This window comes from Hippopotamus amphibius, chromosome 12 (genome assembly GCF_030028045.1).
Source record: "Hippopotamus amphibius kiboko isolate mHipAmp2 chromosome 12, mHipAmp2.hap2, whole genome shotgun sequence".
In the NCBI taxonomy this organism is placed as follows: Eukaryota; Metazoa; Chordata; class Mammalia; order Artiodactyla; family Hippopotamidae; genus Hippopotamus; species Hippopotamus amphibius.
In genome coordinates, this window is record NC_080197.1 from 103,540,438 (window position 1) to 103,560,583 (window position 20,146).

Here is a 20,146-nt window from a genome sequence, read left to right on the forward strand (position 1 = left end):
AGGGCAGGCGATCAGCGCAGCGCAGCGGACAGGCAGCTGGCGGGCAAACCCGCCTCGCCGCACCGCGCGCCCTCGGCGTCCGACTCCTGAGAGGCTCGCGTGTCCCACCTGTGACGAAGCCGGCTCCAGGCAGGAGCGGGCAGCGCCGACCCGCTCCCAGGGGCACACGCCGCGGCAGGGGCGGCGGCCGAGGCGCTCCTCACCGCGTGTGGGAGCAGGCCCCTCCCGCCCTCTCCTCCCGGCAGCAGCCCGCGTCCCTCGACACCTGTCCGACACCCTGCTCGCCGAGGAACGGCGGCGCGGCCCCGGCAGCGCGGCTCCGCGGGCGCGCCCGGGAGGCGGCCCCGAGAGCCCGCAGAGCCGCTCCGCGCGCAGGGGCCGCCGCCCGCCGCCGTCGGGCCGCTCTCCCGCCCAGCAGGCGCGACGCCGCCCGGAAAGAGCCGAGCGCGGGCCGGCGCGAACTCCGGCCCCGGGGAGCCGTCCCCACGCCCCGCCGCCCGCAGCGCGAGGGAAGGCGCCCGCCGGGCTCCCCAGGCGTCTGTGGGGAGGGGAGGGGGCGGCGCACGTCGAGGCCGGACGGGGCGGCGGCCCCGCGCAGGCAGGGGGGCACCGAGGCGCCGCACTCGAGCGCCGAGGCCGGGCGGTGCCGCGCCGGGGGAGGCCGAGGCGGGCTGCCGGACGGGCGGGGGCCGACGGGCGGCGGCAGACCGCGGCGGCGCCCCCACCCCCTCCGCCCGCGGCCAGCGTGTGTCCGCAGGCGCCCCGCCCCCCCTTACGTCTCCTTTGGTTGCGACCTGCCGACTGGGCGGGGCCGCGGGACGCCGTTCCCACAATGCTCTGGGCGTGCCGCCGCCGCCGCCGCCGCCGCCGCCGCTAGGGGAAGAAGATGGCGGAAGGCGGAGCGGCGGATCTGGACGCCCAGCGGTCTGACATCGCGACGCTGCTCAAGACCTCGCTCCGGAAAGGGGACACCTGGTGAGGGAGAGCGGCTGAGGTGGCTGCGGCCGCCCGAGCGCGCTGGAGGGCTGGGCGGGAGCCGCAGGGCTGGTGTCTCGCCGGTGACAGGTGCGGGCAGGTCCGGCGGCGGGCGCCGCGGGCGGCGGGGTGCTGGCCGCTCCCGGAAGGCCGGGGCGCAGACGGGCGCCGCGGCGAGGGCCGGGCTGAGGGGCGCCCGGGCGGCGGCGGCGGCTCGTGCGGCGCGCTCCGTGCCTCCGCCTCCTGGCGGCGCCGCTGCCAGCCCAGGCCTTCGCGAGCCGCCGGTCGCAGGCGCCGGGCGGGAGCCGCTCGCCGGGTGACAGGTCCCGGCCGCGCGGCCGGCCGCGGCCTCGCCTCCTCGCGCCTGCAGTCGTTTCCTCTGCCGGCGGCGGCGGCGGCGGCCGGGCTCCCTGTGCTCTTCCGGGAGGCCGGCCGCGGGGTGGCCGCCGCTGGCGCCGCCGGGGAGGACGGCGGCGGGGCTCCCGTCCCGCGTCGGAGGGCGGGCGGGCGGGCGGGGGCCGCGGGCGCCGGGGGGCCGGGGTCGCCGGCCGCGCTCCTCGCGGAAGGCGGCGCCTCGCTGCTGCTGGGAGGCTGCCGCGGGCCTGCGCGGGGGAGCTGGGTCCGCTCGAGGCCGCAGTCGCTCGCTGCGTTCAGACGCGCGCGGTATCGCGGGCTGTGCTGCGGCGGCTGGAGGACGTGTCTGGAGACCCTCCCGTGCGGGGGCCGTGTCGAGCGGTGCCCAGGGCAACGTCAGGGTGGGAGCGTGTGCGCAGGGGCTCTGTTCCGTGCGGGAGGATGCTGTGCTGCTCTGCTGTAATCCACGTTGTCTCCACTTGTCGCCCGCGGGACAGCGGTGTGCCGTTCCCAGAGGGATGTTCATTCGCTCCATGTGGCTTAGTGGAAGGAGTGGAAGACTTAGACCTGAATTGGGGTGCCTTTCCACCACGGAGCGTGCCGCATGACTTCGAGCAAAGTGAATTTACCCCGTCGCACCTCCGTGTCTTCATCTGTGACATGGGCAGAAGAATGTCATTATGGGGGCTTATCCTGAGTCAGTGAGATAGTCTAAAAGAGTTTCTGTGTGTGAGATTACATTAGTTTGGCTACCTTTTTGTCACTGTCATTTCTGATAAAATGCTGTGGTGTTGGAATCGTTGTCAAGGAAGCTGGGAGATGGCAGACTTGGGACTTGAATTTAAATACTTTGGACTAAGTCTTAGTACTTTTTTCCTACTTTCTTAGGCCGCATACTGTGCTCATATGATAAAAGAAAAAATCCCTGAAAGTGGAAGCATATACTTGTTGCATTACAGCAAAAAAAATGATTTAATAATTATTGTTCATATGGGAGTGTTCCTGAGATGTTTATTACTGTGAGGAAATTGGACATTTCCTGGGACATTTGTGTTTACCTTGGCCTGTGGATTGTTAAAAGAGATCAGTCCTTCTGTTTGTTAAAGAACACTTTAAAATTCTTAATTTCCCTTGCCTATTACCACCTCCTAAAAAGATAAGTGTGGATTGCCACAAAATAGAAATATACAATTTAATATATAGATATTATTTATGTGGCTGTTACTTTTCTTTAATGTTCTGGTTTTGAGTAATAATTATTCAGTAATAATTGGTGCGGACACTACAGGATGATCAGAGCAGTGTGGGTATTGTGAGCATTAAGTTCTAAAGTTTAGCATTTTTATTTTTTGACAGTTACTGTCAATCATTTTAAAGATCTATTTAAAAGAGTAAATACAGGAAGTCCATAAATTTGAGTCATTTCAGTGCTTTCATTTTAAATAAAAAGAAACTGAGGCCCAGATATCTAGGTAACAGCAGAATGTGCAGATTTTTGTTCTCACAATTGATTTCCCCTCTTCTTTAAAGAAAAAAATGCAGGAAAAAGATGGTACTGGGATGCTACAGAAACTATATAGTTTGGTTTATATGTTAGCCAGTTTACTTGGAATTAGCAGGTGAAACCTGTCAAAAAAGGAATTAACAACAGTTTGTTCCAGAGTTTCAAGGAGAATAATCTGATAATCAGGAGAACCAGTAAAGACATTTAATCATTTAGTTGTAACTTGGGTCTGTGCTTTTGGAACTCATTAGAACTTGTTAAAAAGTTATTTCTCTTTTTAACATCTTAAAAAATTGTTGGGTTAGTCATTTATGGGCATTTGGGCAAATCCAGTGTGTTATTTTATTGCTGAAATGAGCCATATGCAAATAGATCATTGTCTTGATATGTGTATATAACCATCTTGGAAAGACTGGACTGTCAAGAAAAATTGGTAGGTTTACCGTGAGTTTATTCTTGAAATTTTAATACTCATGTCTGATGGTATAGTCATGATGTTATAAAACAGTTTTATGTTATATGCATTCAAATGAATACAGTTCATTATTAATTAGGTTGTGAGCACTTTCCAGGTAAGGACTGCCTCTTAGTACCCTGGTAATTAATGCTAACACCTGGGCAAGGATAAAGATGTGCTTCTATGTGAATACTAGAATTTCTGTTTATTTGTAAATAGTGAATGATTTTTATCTGGAAGCTAACTTTCTAGAGGTGGAAATAAGTTACACATGTCTGAGATGAGGAGGAACAAACCTCATGTTTGTCTAATAAAGCCTAGTACAGACTTTATTTATAGTGACAAAAAAGTCAGAATTGATGCAAGAGAGTTATACCTCTTAAAAAGGTTGGGTGTAAAAGTAACATCCATCTGCATTAGAAGGAGTGAAGCAGTGGTCTTGTATGCTGTTTCTTGATCAGTGTTTAGCTCCAAGGAGAGAGTCAGAAAACCATGAACAAGACTGTTAGAATTTAGAAACGATAGAAAAAGAATAAAGGAACTAGAACTATTTAGCTTAGGATAAATGAAAGATAACTTAATTTTCAGATACATGGTAGTTTCTCCTGATAAAAGAGAAATTTGTGTAAAGTACATTGCATGTAAGTGTATTAGGGATGGAGGAACCTATTGAAGGGGATGATAGTTAAATGAATTAACATAACAAAAACACGTTGTGGGTTGTGGAACACTCTCTTTGGAGATTTCTTTTTAAATAGATTTATTATGAGTAAATAAATGGATGTCTACAAATCACCAAAATCACTGCTTTATTTGCGCGTTGTATTAAATGTTATTCATTTACCAGTCATTTTCACTAATTTCTGTGTTCCACTATGTTCACAGCTAACTTTACAAATTAAATTTTGTATGTTATTTTTGTATAAACCCTAATAAAATAACTCTAGTAGGTTTAAGTTAACTTTGGAGAGTAACTTTAATTTGCACTTTAATTTGCACTTAGAGTCATTTAAAATATGTATGATGTTTTTGTCTCAGTAAACTGCCAAGGAATCAGATCAATCAGGTTTTTAGATAGGAGAGACATTAATTTCAATTTTTGAGCTTTCCTTCCATTCCTACTCTTTTACTTAGAAGTGTTTGAGGCTTTATTTTATATGGTACTTTATGTTTTTGCAACTTTGATTCACACTAACAGAAAATAATTTTAAATCAGAAAATCAGTTAATAATGTAAATGGATAATATTAATCAATATGAACTCCAAATTGTTACATTACTGTTAGTGTTAACTTCAGTTGTACCAGTGTTTACCACTATAATAGAGTATATATTACATCATTTGCAGGAAATGAAACCAGAAAGCAAAACTGTCCTTTAGTGTTGGTAAAGTGATGAAAATAAGGACAGAAATAGGGACATTAAAGTGTATTTTTCACATTTTAGTTGCTTAAAATCAAGAAAAGAAGTTTTTCCTAATTTAATCCTTTTCATGAGTTTTAAAATCACTTGTAAGTTGTTAGTGAAGCTAAGATTAATGTACCCTATTTGGCCAAGAAGATCCAGAACTTTAGTCAGTGATCTCATTTATCCATAGAAACAGCCCAGCCCAGAAAATGCAGTTGCAGAAGTTTGGTATTTTATGTTCCATGTTTACCAACTTTTTGTGAATTTTCAAAGTCAAAGCACGTTTGAATTAAGACAGTGGATGGTAGGTAACCATGTTGATATCTCTTTAACACCTTCCTGAAAACTGACAGTCCATGTAGCATTACTGCTAATAAAATCAATATTGCCATGTTAGTCATTAGATATATTCGTTTTATTACATGAGTTTAGAGTGATTTTTCTTTTCCTCACTTTGAGAATCGCTTTACCAAAAAACCATGATTATTGATAAAAGTGAATTGAAACAATCAGATATATTGGCAGGGAGGTAAAGGGGAGGGTGAGAACTACTGGTGAAGGTGTTTACATGCATTATCTGGTTGGATTCTCAAATAAGGATCGAAGTATGTATTTATAGTCCTTTCTCGTAGATGAGAAATCTGAGCTCAGAGAAATCAGTTGGTTTGCTTGTGGTTTCACAGGTGATAATACCACTGCTAGTGAACTTTATTGAACGCTTACTCTGTTGCAGCCACTATTCTAAATGCTTTGTCTCAATGATTGTGCAGCCATTAAATCAAGTGCTCCTGTTTATCTCAGTTTACAGATGTCTGATGGTTTCAGAGCTGGTTTTTAGCATATTATTTAAATACCTGGTTTATAATGATTCAAGATACTAAATCCTACCAGTATCTCCTTAGTATTAAAATTGTTTTATGCTGTCACTACTCAAATGTAATTCAAACAGTATTTCATAAGGCATTAAACTATTTCTTAGTCTCCATATAGAATTTTTCAGTGATTACTAGTTTTTTTTCTTCCCTGAGTAATGTCAGTTTGGTTTGTGCCTCTTGTTTTCATTTCCTTAGTTACCACTGTAATTCACACTCTGTATCTTATATTTATTCCTTTGAGGTCGTTTTTCCAGATTCTTTCTGCATCTATTCTTTAAACAAGGGAATGTTCCTTTCAACTTTATCATCCAGTTTACGTGGAAGCCACTACTAAAGAAACCTAAAATAAGATTGATTGGTAGTAAGTGACCTCAGTTTGGGATACAGATTAAAATGATGTATCTGAGAGAACAATCAAGAACAGCTCAAAAAGAGGAAGCTCGGATTCTAATATAAGGCAGAAAACCTCTGTAGGATTAACCTATATTTGGTTGTGCCTAGAATACTGCTTCCGTCAGTAAGATTCTGCGTGGTTCCCTTATAGCTCTCCAAAAAGAAAAGGAGGATAAAGACTGCTTTTTCTTCTTCGTGAGGAGGAGAACTGAGAATACTGTCCCTTTCACTCTACTTTTAGCTTTGAGAAGACCCAGATATTAGTGTGATAATTGCTCATGGTTCAGGAAAATCGTGGTTCAGGAAAATGGTTTAGCAGAAGTAGCCATTGAAAAGACTTCTTTTGTGAAAGAAGTTAAAGGCTCTCACAAGCAAGTCCAAAGTGGCTCTGAGACCAGGCTATTCTGAGTTTTAGAGAACCAGTTTTGGGGTTTTTTTTTTTTTAATTGAAACATAGTTGATTTACAAAGTTGTCTTAGTTTCAGGTGTACAGCAAAGTGATTCAGTTATACATACATATATATATATGTTGTTTTTTAGACTCTTTTCCATTATAGATTATTACAAGATATTCAGTGTGGTTCCTTGTGCTACAGTAGGTCCTTGTTGGCTATCTGTTTTATATTAGTAGTGTATATATTTTAATTCCCCCCCCCCACCCCAGCCGCTTTGGTAACCATAAGTTTGTTTTCTATGTCTGTGATTCTGTTTCTGTTTTGTAAATAAGTTCATTTGTATCATGTTTTTTAGATTCCACATATAAGTGATATCAAATGACATTTGTCTTTGTGACTTACTTAGTATAGAGAGGCAGTTATAGCAAAACCTGGGAGCATTAGAGGCAAAATTCATTTCTTGAGTGAAAAGAGCATCAAGTTCCTGTAGTAAAAAACAAAAAGATTAAGAATGGTAAGGGTGATAGTTATATTTATAATGTTGTGCATTACATCCCTAGTACTTATTTTATCTTCTAACTGTAAGTTTGTACCTTTTGACTGCATTCATCCAATTCCTTCTCCCCCCACCCCTACCCCTACCTCTGGTAACCAAAGCTCTCTCTGATCTCTTTTTGTATGAGTTTGTTTGGTTGGTTTTCTTTGAAGTATAATTGTCCTACAAGACTATGTTACTTCCTGTTACAGAACATAGTGATTAGATATTTCTATACATTTCAAAATGATCACCAGGATGAGTCTAGTTACAATCTGTCACCATACGAAGATATTACAGATATTACGTAATTATTAACTATATTTCCTGCACTGTACATTTCATACCCATGCCTCATTTATTTTGCAACTGGAAATTTGTACCTCTTAATCTCACTGAGCTACTTCTCTCCTCCCCCCAGCTTCCTTTCCTCTAGCAACCACCTGTTTGTTCTCCGTATCTATGACACTGTTTCTGTTTTGTTTGTTCATTTTTTTAGGTTCCCCGTATATGTGAAATCATGTGTATCTGTCTTTCTGTCTGACTTATTTTTCTTAGCATAATACCCTCTACGTCCATTCACGTTGTTGCAAATGGCAAACTTTCATTCTTTTTTTTTATGGCTGAGTAATATTCCATTGTAATGTAATTAACAGTGCTATATGCTGTATATGGAAGTTGTTAGAGTAAATCCTGAGAGTTCTCATCATAAGGAAAATAACCTTTTTTCTATTTAATTTTGAATTTATACGAGATAATGGATGTTCACTAAACTTACTGTGCTAATCATTTCATGGTGTATGTAAGTGAAATCATTATACTCTACACCTTAAACTTATATAGTGCTGTGTGTCAGTTGTTATCTCAGTAAAACTGGAAGAAAGAAAAAAACGATAAGTGTTAAATGATTGGGTTAAAGAGACCTGATAATTTGGGTTGCTTTATATTATTTAGCAATATGTGGTAACAGCTTGACAAAGTTTAACAGCTTAATCAAGAGATTTATCTTTGATATAGATGGAAAATATATTCTCATAAATTTCAATGGATTTCAAGCAGAAGAAACTTTTGATTCTCAGGAGAGGTGTACCTAAGTATTTATATGTACCGTGTAGTTGTGGCTATGATTGCAAATATTACCACTTACTTATAAGGTTAAGAGCTCTTTGCATGTATGAAATAAGTGATAGTGGTCTCATTTTAGAGATTCAGAAACTGATATACAGAGTTAAGTGCACATGCTGATACACTCAGTCAGTGGTAGAGCAGAGATTCTGACCTAGACAGTCAACTCTAGAGGCTGCATTTTAAACTGCAGTGCCTGCCTGTGAGGAATAAGCCGTACCCATTTTATGGAAGCAGTTTTTTGCGGGAAGAATACTTGCAAGTATTAGAATCAAGAAATGACAGTTCTGTCATATTAGTAAAAGACCATGTTCATCTATTATCCATATGAGGGCGCTGTAGAATTTTCTAGGTCTTTCTGGTTTAGCATTCTAGTCTTATTTTTAACTTAAGTTTCATTTCTAACTAATATAGCTCTTTGATACATATAGTGGTTCCCATTTCCTGCAAATTCTTTACTTGTTCCTACCTTATAGGACTTTACACATCATTCATATTATTTCCATTTTACTAAGTCCTGACTTTCACTTACTTCAAAACCAATCTCTGTAAAATCATCCCTAATAATTCCATCCAGATCTATGACCCTTTCACTTTTTTTTTAATACATCATCTTTATTGTGATATAATTCACATATACAATTTGCCCACTTGTGTACAATTCACTGAATTTAGGTGTATTCACAGAGTTGTGCAACCATCACCACAGTCAATTTTGGAATATTTTTGTCATCCCTAAAAGAAACCTCATACCTATCAGCAGTTTCCCCCGCCCCCTTTCGACCCACATCTCCCTATTCTTGGCAGCTACTAATCTAGTTTCTTGTTCTATAAAGTTGCTTTCTGGATATTTCATGTAAATAGAGTCATATAATATGTGTGGTTTTTGTGTCTGGCTTCATTCACTTTAACATAATGTTTTTTAGGTTCATGAGTTTTTTAGTGTGTATCAGTACTTTGTTTCTTTTTAATTGCAAAGAAGTTGCATTGTATAGATATACCAGCTTGAATTTATTCCTTCATTGGTTGGTGGACATTTGGGTTGTTCACACATTTCATTTGTTATGAATAATCCTGCTGTGGACACTTGTGTGCAGGTTTTTGTCTGGACATAGTTTTCATTTCTCTTGGGTGTATACCTAGGAATGGAATTGCTGAGTCTCTGTTTTTTGAGGAACTGATAGACTCTTTTCCAAAGCGGTTGTACGATTTCCCATTGCCACCAGCGGTGTGTGAGGGTTCTAGTTTCTCCACATCCTCATAGTACTTGTTGTTGTCTGTCTGTTTTATTATAGCCATTTGGTGGGTGTGGGGTAGTATCTCGTCGGGGTTTTGATTTGCAGTTTTCATAGTGGCTGATGATGCTGCGCATCTTCTCATATGTGCTTATTGGCGCTTTGTGTATCTTTGGCAAAATGTGTGTCTAGATCCTTCTGCCCATTTTCTAATTGGTTGTCTCTTTATTATTGAGTTTTAAGTGTTCTTTATATATTCTAGATACAAATTTCTTATCAGATAGATGATTTGCAAATTTTTCTCTCATTCTGTGGGTTTTCTTTTCACTTTCACAATCTTACTTGGCCTCCTTCCTGAGTTCTTTGTCTCTTAGTTTAGATGTAAAAAGAGGTCATAAAAATTAATCCTTGCCAACTGATGAATTTAATGTGCAGGGCAGAAAATAGGTTGGAAACGCTTCAGGTCTAAAAAATAAGATATAAAGGAATGATTAACCAAGCCATTGGTTTATTTGAAAGACCTTCATAGCTTTTTTTGGTTACATTTTACAGAAGAGTTGTAGTTTATGGTATTTAAAAAAGAAATTTAGTGAAATATCTAGTTTATAGTGGTTTTAAATACTAGATACTATTAATATCTGTTTTAATATTAAAAATGGTTTATGCTCTTGCAACTCAAATGTAATTTCAACAGTTTTATTAAATGAGAGGATTAGTCATAGAGTGAATTAATGTCCAGAATTGTTTATGCTGTTAATTCTATGCACAGTAGTTATACAGGTTCTCAGATGGTGTGCTACATTGGATTAGGCTGAAACTTTTATGTATCTTCTTAGTTGTAAAAGAGGGACTATCTTATGCCTACTTTGCAGAGAAAAGGTAGGATTTTTTGAAAAAATAAACGTCATATTTACGTCAGTATTAGGCAGTTAAAAGGGAACTGCTTATCTGAAACTTGTCAGCATAAACATATAATAATCAAAAACAAAAACACACAATTATGCATTCACTAGCTCTGTGGTTTTCTAAATCCAGCTTTTGGGATTTCCCCATTTCCCTGTACTTTTAAATGTCTTTGTATTTAGGACTATTTCTGAATCATTTATTGGTCCCCTTTATATCTTTCTTAAATTTGCTTCTAGTGTGTATAAAAACACTAAACAACTTTTGAGACTCTCTTATCTTTCCCTACTACCACTCCCCCCATCCCGCACCTCCCTCCCCCCAAACAACCAAACAACCAAAAAACCTGCAACCTGGCCTTTTTAGTTCTTACAGAAGCTTTTCTGCATTCAAGGGCTGTCTTAAAACTGACTCAGATTTATTTTGGGTCCTAAAATTGACCCTGCTTCTCTGGAGCCACTGAAAATTTTTCTGTCCAGACCACAGTGCAGATTGCCTTTACTGATCCCATTAGAATATTTAGCACCATACACTTTAGACCTTTTTGAAGTTCTCATAACTTTATGTAAGTTTGTGATTTATTAAACATTTCATGCATATTTGAACCTCCCAACAATCCTGTGAGATACTCCCCGTGGTCTTCATGAAATATAAATAAAATCATATTTCTTCTCTTCTAAAAATCTGTCAATGGCTTTCATTGCATTTAGAATAAAATCTTTGATTACCTTAAAGGTGCTGTGTAGCCCGGCCCCAGCCTACCTTATCTAGCATCTCTCCTCCCTTTGTCATAAACTCCAACTGCACTTAGTCAGTTCCTCCAACATACCTAACTCCCGAAATTGTTCTGGCCCTAGTATGTGCTGTTCCTTCAGTCTTGATAGCTTTTTATCTTATTCTTCATGAAATAACTCTTGTTCATATGCAAAAATATTATTTTTTCAAAAAGGCTTTCCTTTATTGTAAATAGGGCCCCCTTTATACACTTTCATAGCTCCCTGTACTGCAGTATTTTACTATGTGTCTTAATTATTGTTTTTTGTTTTTTGTTTTTTTGGCACACGGGCTTAGTTGCTCCGTGACATGTGGGATCTTCCTGGAGCAGGGATTGAACCTGTGTCCCCTGCATTGGCAGGCGGATTCTTAACCACTGCACCACCTAGGAAGCCCGTGTCTTAATTATTTATTGTCTCTTTCCTCCACCAGACTCTGAGTTCCATGAACATGGGGCTCTTGGCTATTTTGGTAGCACTTATGCACAGGGAATAGCATATACATAGTAGACCTCCAATAAATACTTTTTGAATGAATGTCTTTCCATTTCTAAGATGAACAATCTAAAGGTTTAGCATTGAGTAACTTCTCTAAGGCCTTGCAGCAAGTGATGTCAGAAAGAGAACTTTGGTCTAGTACTCCTTCTCACAGTAAATTTAGAATTCATGTCTAGTCAAGTCTCATTTCAGGGGGAAGGCAAATTTATAAGCAAAAATAATCATGAAAAGAAACTGCTGTTGGGTGTGGAAAAAAAAATTCATCCACAATTTAGTACTCACCACACCTCTAGAAAACCTCTTAAAAGAAAGATAGTGCTTATTTTTTCCTGTAGTCTTAATTGATGTGAAAACATGACTCTCCTGAAGGCATAGGGTGAACACTTAGGTTTTTTCTGCTAAGTTTCTCATAGGCAAAGATCTAACATTTACCAAAAGGTGCCCCCGCTTTGAAAATACTTATTTTCTTCATGAGTAAAATAGATAAAAATCGCTAAAATATGCCTTTAAAAGAAGTAAATTTCAATTTTTATTTATAGCTTGGTAATACCATTATGATATCTTTCTGCACCTTCACTTTATAAAGAAAATCCTTACTATTTCATAAAGAGGGGATTATGTTGTATGATTTTACTAACCATCTGTTATATCTTTAGGTCTCTGTCAAGTAAATGGGATTTTAAAGTAAAGTTTAATATAATAAAAAGAGCACTGAACTTTGGAGTCTGAAAACTAGAGGGCATCCTGAAAACAGGTCCTGCGTACTCACTTAATGTTGTATGACTTTGGTAAGGCACCTGGCTTCTCTGAGTTTTGGTTTCCCCATCAGCTAAATAAAAAAAGAGGGAAAAAAAGTTACTCTAATGTTAAGCTAATTAATGTGAAAACACTTTATATAAAAAGCTTTAGATAAATATAAAGCATTTCTACTGTGTTATGTGATTCTAAATAATTTTAACAGGAGTGATGTGATCATATTTGTGTTTTTAAAATGTATGGCAGCAGACTGGAGGATGAATTGGAAGCGAGCAAATTTAAAGCAGAGTTACAAGCTGGGCAGCTGTTACCGTACCGTGTGCCACTTTAAAAAGATGGGGAAGGGGAGGTACAGAACTAAGGTACTTTTCTGAGAATGAAGAGGTGAGGACAGGCTTGGTTACTGGATGCGAAGGAGTGGGGGAGGAATATAAGGTAATCTGGTTTCTGGCTTGGGAAACTAAATTGCTGGTGACATTTACTAAAGGGATGTTAGAGAAAGGAGTACATATGAGGGTGTGAAGACAATTGACAACTCTAAGTTGAAATGTCTGTGAAAAATACAAGTTGACATGGGCGGGTAGGAATTGGAAATACCATTCAAGAACTTGAGGACTGGCCTTGGGATGCAGATTTTGGAGTTATTGATATAAGTTACAGTATCACTGGGTATTAACAGTGAGAAAAGAAGAAATTTGAGAGCAGCCCTGTGGAATACTCATGTTTAAGCAGAGGAAGAGAATGTCATTAAATAAAAAATATATATATTCCTCTCATCCAGAAAAGTAAAATCACAGAAATTATTTTAAAAATCATTGATATGGTAATAAAACTATGGATCCTTCACATTTGTTAGGGTGGCCATTAGTGACTTTTCGCACACCTTTTTTAGGGTCCTTTGGGGTAGAAGGATCTGTTTTGCTAGGTTGAAGAATAAGTGAGGATTGAGGAAGGAGAAGCTTGGCTGCAAGGACAAGTCAGAAAAATGAGAGTAGATGGAGGAAACGAATATGTGAGTTGTGAGGTAATATGGGGGCAAAGGGGAGGAGAGTTGGCCCTTCTCATGTGCTAAGTTAAAAAAAAAAAAAGATATAGGGAGAAACAAGGGGGTAGGGGCTGTTAATGAGGTAAGTCTCCAAGGAGGCAGAAGGAAATTAGATCCAAAGAATAGGAACAAAAATTATTAGCCTTGGATTTAAGGAGAGTTCTATCCTCCACTGATACTTAAGGGAATCGGGTATGATAAAGGTGTGGAGCAAGAGAGACAGTTGGGGCTTACTTCCTTGAAAAGTAAGCAGCAAGGCTGTCTGTTTAAATTAATGGGCTAGAAATTTAATGAGATTGGCAGTAATTGGAAATAATTATTGGAAATAGAGAAGGCTAAACTGGAGACATGCTGGAGGATTGTGGGTCATCTTTAAAGGACTTGAGATGCTGATTGAAGACTGTAGATCTTTCATCTCCATGAAATTTTCTTTAGTAGTTTTTGAACTCAGATAATAATATGATAAAAATATTTTCATATTGATGTAGTAGTGTTTGAGAATCATGGGTAGTGACCAAGTGTGAGGCATTGTCATAAAATCTCTTGTAATCCACTGAAAAAGAGGGGAATGATAGTGATTAAGCCACAGCCAGAGGCTTCAGTCAGAAGTAAAATGATCTTGAACATATTTTGGTACATTTACTTCATAGCTTTTTGTATGGGAACACAGATGGCTCAGTATTATTCAGAAATATTTCACCTTTAGTTTCATCTATAAGGTATAGTCTCCTTTGTGTAAGAAACTTAAATTAGTTTATCGTAAAGCAATTAATAACGACTCTGTACTTTGGACTATCTGGATGTTTGCACAGTAGCATTTATTTATTTATTTAAAGTATCGTTGATGTACAATGTTGTATTAGTTTCTGGTATACAACGAAGTGATTCAGTTACATATTTTTTTTGCTTTTTTTAAAATACATCTTCATTGAAGTATAATTGCTTTACAATGCTGCGTTAGTTTCTGCTGTACAACAAAGTGAATCAGCTGTATTTATACATGTATCCCCATATCCCCTCCCTCTTGAGCCTCCCTGCCATCCTCCCCATCCCACCCCTCTAGGGCATCACAAAGCACCTAGCTGATCTCCCTGTGCTATGCAGCAGCTTCTCACTAGCCATCTGTTTTACATTTGATAGTGTATATATATGTCAATGCTACTTTCTCACTACATCCCAACCTCGCCTCCCCCCCCCCACACACACACTGTGTCCTCAAGTCCATTCTCTACGTCTGCATCTTTGTTCCTGCCCTGTCACTAGGTTCATCAGTACCATTTTTCTAGATTCCATATATATGCGTTAGCATACAGTATTTATTTTTCTCTTTCTGACTTATTTCACTCTATGTGACAGATTCTGGGTCCATCCACCTCACTACAGATAACTCAATTTCATTCCTTTCCGTGGCTGAGTAATATTCCATTTGCACATTAGCATTTAGTTGACTTTTAGATGGTTGCAACTGTATAGTTTAATATTTGGTACTAAAGCTTGATCAGCTCAAAATCAGTATTTATGTCAGTTTTAGGATTTTTTGATTGATTGTTTTGTTTATATTATCTTCCCAAATATCAAGGGTAATAATCTGTACTTTCTGTACTTTGTGATTTTCTTTTCCTATGAGATGTCAACCAATCATTTTTACTTTTCTGGCTTACTTACTGGTTGCTCTGGTTACCGAAAGGAAATGATTTCTTGAAAATGAATACATTACTATATATCAACTTGGAAACAAATAAATCATGTTTTTCTAAAGAAAATTCTTCAAAGCTTATGTAAATTTTTTGTTAAAATCTAATGCAAATTCATCTGTTGGATTTGGAAGAGATAAAAGGTAAATATGAGGTAATAGAACATTATGAATTTCTTTCAAAAATAGTAATAAAATTAAAGCTATGCATTTTATATGTTTTGCTGTACATATTTTTTATCCTGTTATTATGCTTGAAACTAAATTTGCTGATTCTGTCAGCTTTGTTGACTACAGCATTATTCATAGCTGTACATTTGACTTTCATTTTGTGCATGTATGTGAAGATATGTATAAACTATTATTCTATATTAAATAGAAAGCATATTAGTCATATTAAATATAATATTTCAGAAAACAGGATGCAAAGAAAAATATAAGGAAATATAACAAAACAGTATACACCTCTCTTAGTTTAAAAAAAAAATAAAACGTAGATACAGTTGAATATCCCTGTACGTTTCCCTAATTCTAACCCCTTCCCTCCCTTGCCAGAGGGAGTCACCATCCAGAAATTGATTTTTATTATTCTCTTTACTTATATTTTTAATGTATATGTGGATCTATGAATAATATTCTTTGTGGCGTGTTTAAAATTTTTCTATAGCTGTACTGTGCTATCTTAATATATTTGTATTATTACATGTATCTGTTTGCAGCTTGTGTTTTTTTTAAATTCAACATTGCAGTTTTGAGATTTATTCATGTTAATACGTGTATTTTTCATTTCAGTTTTTGTGTAGTATTTCTTGGTAGGAATAATGGATATGAGGGTTTTTTTTTCCAATTTTCCATTTGCAAATTATGCTGCATTATATATTCTTCAGTTGTATTCTTGTAAATATGGGCAAGAGTTTCTGTAGGGTAAAACTTAGCAATGGCAATACCTGATTCCGTGGTATGCACATCTTCAGCCTTATTACTGCCAAATTTTTCTCCAAAATGAAGATTCTAGTTTACACCCCAATTAGCAGTTTATGAGTTGCAGTTACTACACATCTTCTCCACACTTAATATTATTAACACATGTGCATGTGCTTGTGTGTTCCCCAACTTCATGAGAATGATGTGGTATGTTGTTAATTTGTATTTTTCACATTGCTAATGAGATTGAACATCTCATATGTAGAGGCCATTGTGATGTTCTGTTCTGTGAATTGCTCTTTTTTTTCTTTTTTCTTTCTTTTTTTAAATTAGTTTAAAGGAGTTTTTCATGTATGTAATCCTTCATTGATTATTGGTAGTATAAGTATCTTTCCCAGTGTATATTGTTCTTTATTTGGTGCTTTTGTTGAACAGAAGCTTTTCATTTTAACCTCACTATTTTATCAACCTTTACTTTTAAGGTTTTTTGCTTTTTCTCTTAACTCTTCCTACATTCTAAAGTAACAAAGATTTTCTCCTGTATTTTTTTAAAATTACATTTTCATTTTCATATTTATGTTTTTAATCCAACTACAATTTATTTTTGTACAGTTTTCTGCTGTAACACAGCATGTGTTCCCAAAAATCACTGTGCTATATGCAAAATCATGCAATAAAAACCACAGGGCATATGGGAAAAATAGGGTTGGGACATAGCACTTTAAAAAATTTTGTCAGTGACCCATTTTTTTAGAAAAAAGATACGTAATATAATAAAAATTGTGTGGTTTTACACATATTAAGTGGTTAAGAAATATATTAATACTGCAATAAATATGGCATTTTTATTTTGAAAAAGATGAGGTTTGAAGTGGGATCAGAAGGGTAGGTAGATGTTTAAAGTGTATGTTTTGTGCATACCTGTGCAGCTCAGTGTAGCTGGGTAATTTTCTACATTTGTCTAGTGTTTGTTTCAGAGTTAGGACTAGGGTGAGACACGCAAGGCACCTAGGGTGTAAAGTGTAAGGAAGCACTCCCCATTAGGGTCCCTAGTCCTCGCACTACTTATGGGTGAAGTACTGCTTTAAGCATACGTTAAATTTGTGTTACTGTTCCCTTATATATCAGTCATGTTTAACATATTCAGGTTTTTGTAAGAAGGTTTTTTGAATAGGACTGAGTACATATGTGAAGTGTAGAACTCTTAATTTAATTTTCTCCCGTATATATAGCCAGATCTTTCTACACTGGTTCATAATGATGCTTTTTAGCATATAACATAGTTCCACATATATTTGAGCCTGGTTCTTGTTTCTTTGTGCTACTTTCATTGGTCTTTTTGCTTCTCCCTATGCTAATAACACATTTTCTTAATCACAGGTCTGGCAATAACTTTGTAAAACCTTAGGCAAGTTAGTTTCTGTGTGCCTATGAAATTATAATAGTGCCTACCTCATTGGGTAGTTAAAGGCGTAAATGAGGCAATGCATTAAAGTACTTAGACTTATGTGCCTGGTCCAAGAGTAAAGCTCAAGTGTTCGTTATTTTGTTATTATTAAACATAATTCCTGTAATTTAATAGTCTTGAGATCTAGTAGACTGAGATTGCCATCTTGTTTTTCTGTTTCCAAACTAAGAGGAAATGGGGAGAAGCTAATGGAAGGATTCCCTGAGAAAGTGACATTTAAACTATCTGAAAGATGATAGGAGTTAACTAGGTGTTAAGAGCAACAGAATATTTGAGGCAGAAGGAGCCATGAGGCAGAAAATAGTATGTCCAGGAACTAGATCTCAGCACAAAGAAAAATGGTACCAGTTAAGACTAGAGAGGTAGGTAGGAGCAGATCAAATCATACAAGACCTATTAGGTAATGTTAAGAATTTTAGACTTCATCTTAAAATCAGTTATAACTATTTGTAACAATTTATATTTCAAGAATAAAAGCCATGAAATATCAATCTTTACAAATAGTTATAACTATTCAAAAAAGAAACTCAGAAGCTTAAGTTGGGCACATCTGGACCCTAATAGCATATCAAGGATGAAGAGTGCTATTGAGAATATGTAATAAATTCAAGTCCTTGTTCACTTATTTGTAATCTTGATTTTGTTCTAGGCTTTTATGAGTTAAGATTGGGGAGTCTTGTGTTTTGGACAGATCCATAATAGATTAGGATTAGAGTTTTTACAGTACAGCAAATCCATGTGAATGTCTTGAAATAAATTTTTTTTCATTTATTTGTCCACTTCATCTAATTTCAAGGGTACATCTAAGAAAACTACACATTATCTCAGTAATAGATGCTCCTGTTTTCTATACTTTCCTCATGTTTCGTTACCGATGGTCATTTTCAGTTGAAGGTAGTGTTGGAAACAGCTGAATTCTCATCAGCTGGGTGAGTTTCCTCTCATGATGGTTTCATTATACAGAAAGGAGTCACTTCAGGATCTAGGAAAGGGAGTTAGACTAGAAGTGCTGTGGCAGCAGATGAGTGCACCCCCGTGTTAAATACTGTGGGAGCGTAAAACCTCATCTTTTAGAAATATCTTTTAAGAAATATAAATAGAATTTTGATAGCATTCTACAAATAGTTTTTAATGTAAGTTTTATAAATGACATTTTAAGTTATAATGTCATTGTTAATCTATAAGTTCAATGCAACGCAATTCCAATCAAAATCTTAATAGGGTTCTTTGTGGAACTTAATTAACTGATTCTAAAATTTGTATAGAATAGCAAATGACCAAAGATAGTTGAGACAATTTGCAACAAGAAGAAACTGGCGGAACGGGCCCTAAATACTATCAATATAAAAGTAATTAGGACACAGTTAAATATCAAAATTTACAATTTGGGGGCTTTCTGTTGCATAACCCTGATAGTGGATTTGGAATACTCATGTGTGGATAATTCTTCCTTACCCATTTTTAGGGAGTTAAACTTCAGATGAATGTTTTTTAAGAATTGGGGGGTTTTGTCAGGTTGGTGCGTTTGCTTGGGTATTTTCAGACATGACTATAGCATTTCATCCTTGTGGTGCTGTATATATAGTGCTGTAAGCACAGAGACATTAGGATGACGTTCTCCTGAAAACTCGGTTACAGGTGTGGGCTTTCAGCGTTGTGTTAATCTTTGCTTTTGCTTTTGTTTGTGGTTGAACCTGGTTAAGTGTGGGGAAAATGTTTCTGGAAAAGAATTTAAAATAATTATGAACCAGTGGCAAAGTATGGTAGGTGTAATATAAACAAATTTGTAAAATTTTTTAGATTTATAATTTTTTATGCTTTCTTTGCTAGAGAACCATTATTTTATTTTTTCTGTCACTGGTTATCTGATGAGAAGCTAGGTATTTGAAAAGTAAGATGAATATAGTTTCAGTAATGCTTATAGTGCTTGGTATCACACTTTTGAAATCAATTAAAAACCAGTCCTGCTTGCCCCAGCAGATTTTACTCATGTATGAGAAACAGTTGGAGATAGTATTGTTGTTATTAACTTTTGTTGGTAAAGAAGCTAATTATTTTTAAACTTTCTGTAAAGCTTTGGTTATAATAACTAAAATCAGTCTTGCAAACCTTTAATAATTGCTTTCCTTACCCCCTAAAAGATACAGTAAAATATATAAAATTAACATACTGTAAGTTTTTTGCAAAAGAACCATTTTTCATATTTATATTTTACTGTTGCATTTAAAATTTTATTTTTATTGATTCCTATAATTACCATTTGAATTTTTGTTCCCTTAGCAAATATTTTGTTGCTTTTTTTTTTTTTTTTAACGCTGTTAAGGTTTTTTTTTTTTAATGTGTGTGTCGGTAGTTGTCCTTAGTAGATATTTTATAGAACAATAGAAATAATACTTTACACAAGTGAAATATTTTTCTTCTACTGTGAGATTGCAGTTATTCTCAGTAATCCTTTGAAGTAGACGTGCTTTGATGTAAAATGAAATATGAAAGATAGATAGCTTTTGTGCTTTTCCTGTAGTTCCTGGTATTTTCCTTTACCGATTTCTCTTCTTTTTTAGGTACCTAGTTGATAGTCGCTGGTTCAAACAGTGGAAAAAATATGTTGGCTTTGACAGTTGGGACAAATACCAGATGGGAGATCAAAATGTATATCCTGGACCCATTGATAACTCTGGGCTTCTTAAAGGTATTATTTCCTTCTTTCAGTCAGGTTGTAAATGTGTACATTTCACTTTTATAGTCAGTATATGTAATATGGAAAATGTTGATATAAATAAATTGTTAGTTAGAAATTTCTTTGTATAGTCACCCCTGGGTGTCCATGTGGGG

General features: G+C 38.2%; 1 protein-coding gene across 8 annotated transcripts in view; it reads left to right on the top strand.

The window, feature by feature from the left end:
• The first annotated feature begins 747 nt into the window (after window positions 1-747).
• Window positions 748-20,146, top strand: part of USP15 (ubiquitin specific peptidase 15) — a 115,894-nt gene continuing 96,495 nt past the window's right edge. For 3 of the 8 annotated variants that reach the window (XR_009048569.1, XM_057704102.1, XM_057704100.1), the window contains exons 1-2: window positions 750-975; window positions 19,876-20,003. Coding sequence is in view for 7 of the 8 variants with exons in the window: in XM_057704102.1 (XP_057560085.1) it covers window positions 887-975; window positions 19,876-20,003 (217 nt within the window). In the remaining variant the exon portion in view is untranslated. Of the gene's footprint in view, window positions 976-19,875; window positions 20,004-20,146 lie in introns of all 8 variants that reach the window. The other 5 variants (XM_057704110.1, XM_057704111.1, XM_057704108.1 and 2 more) reach the window with 4 other exon arrangements.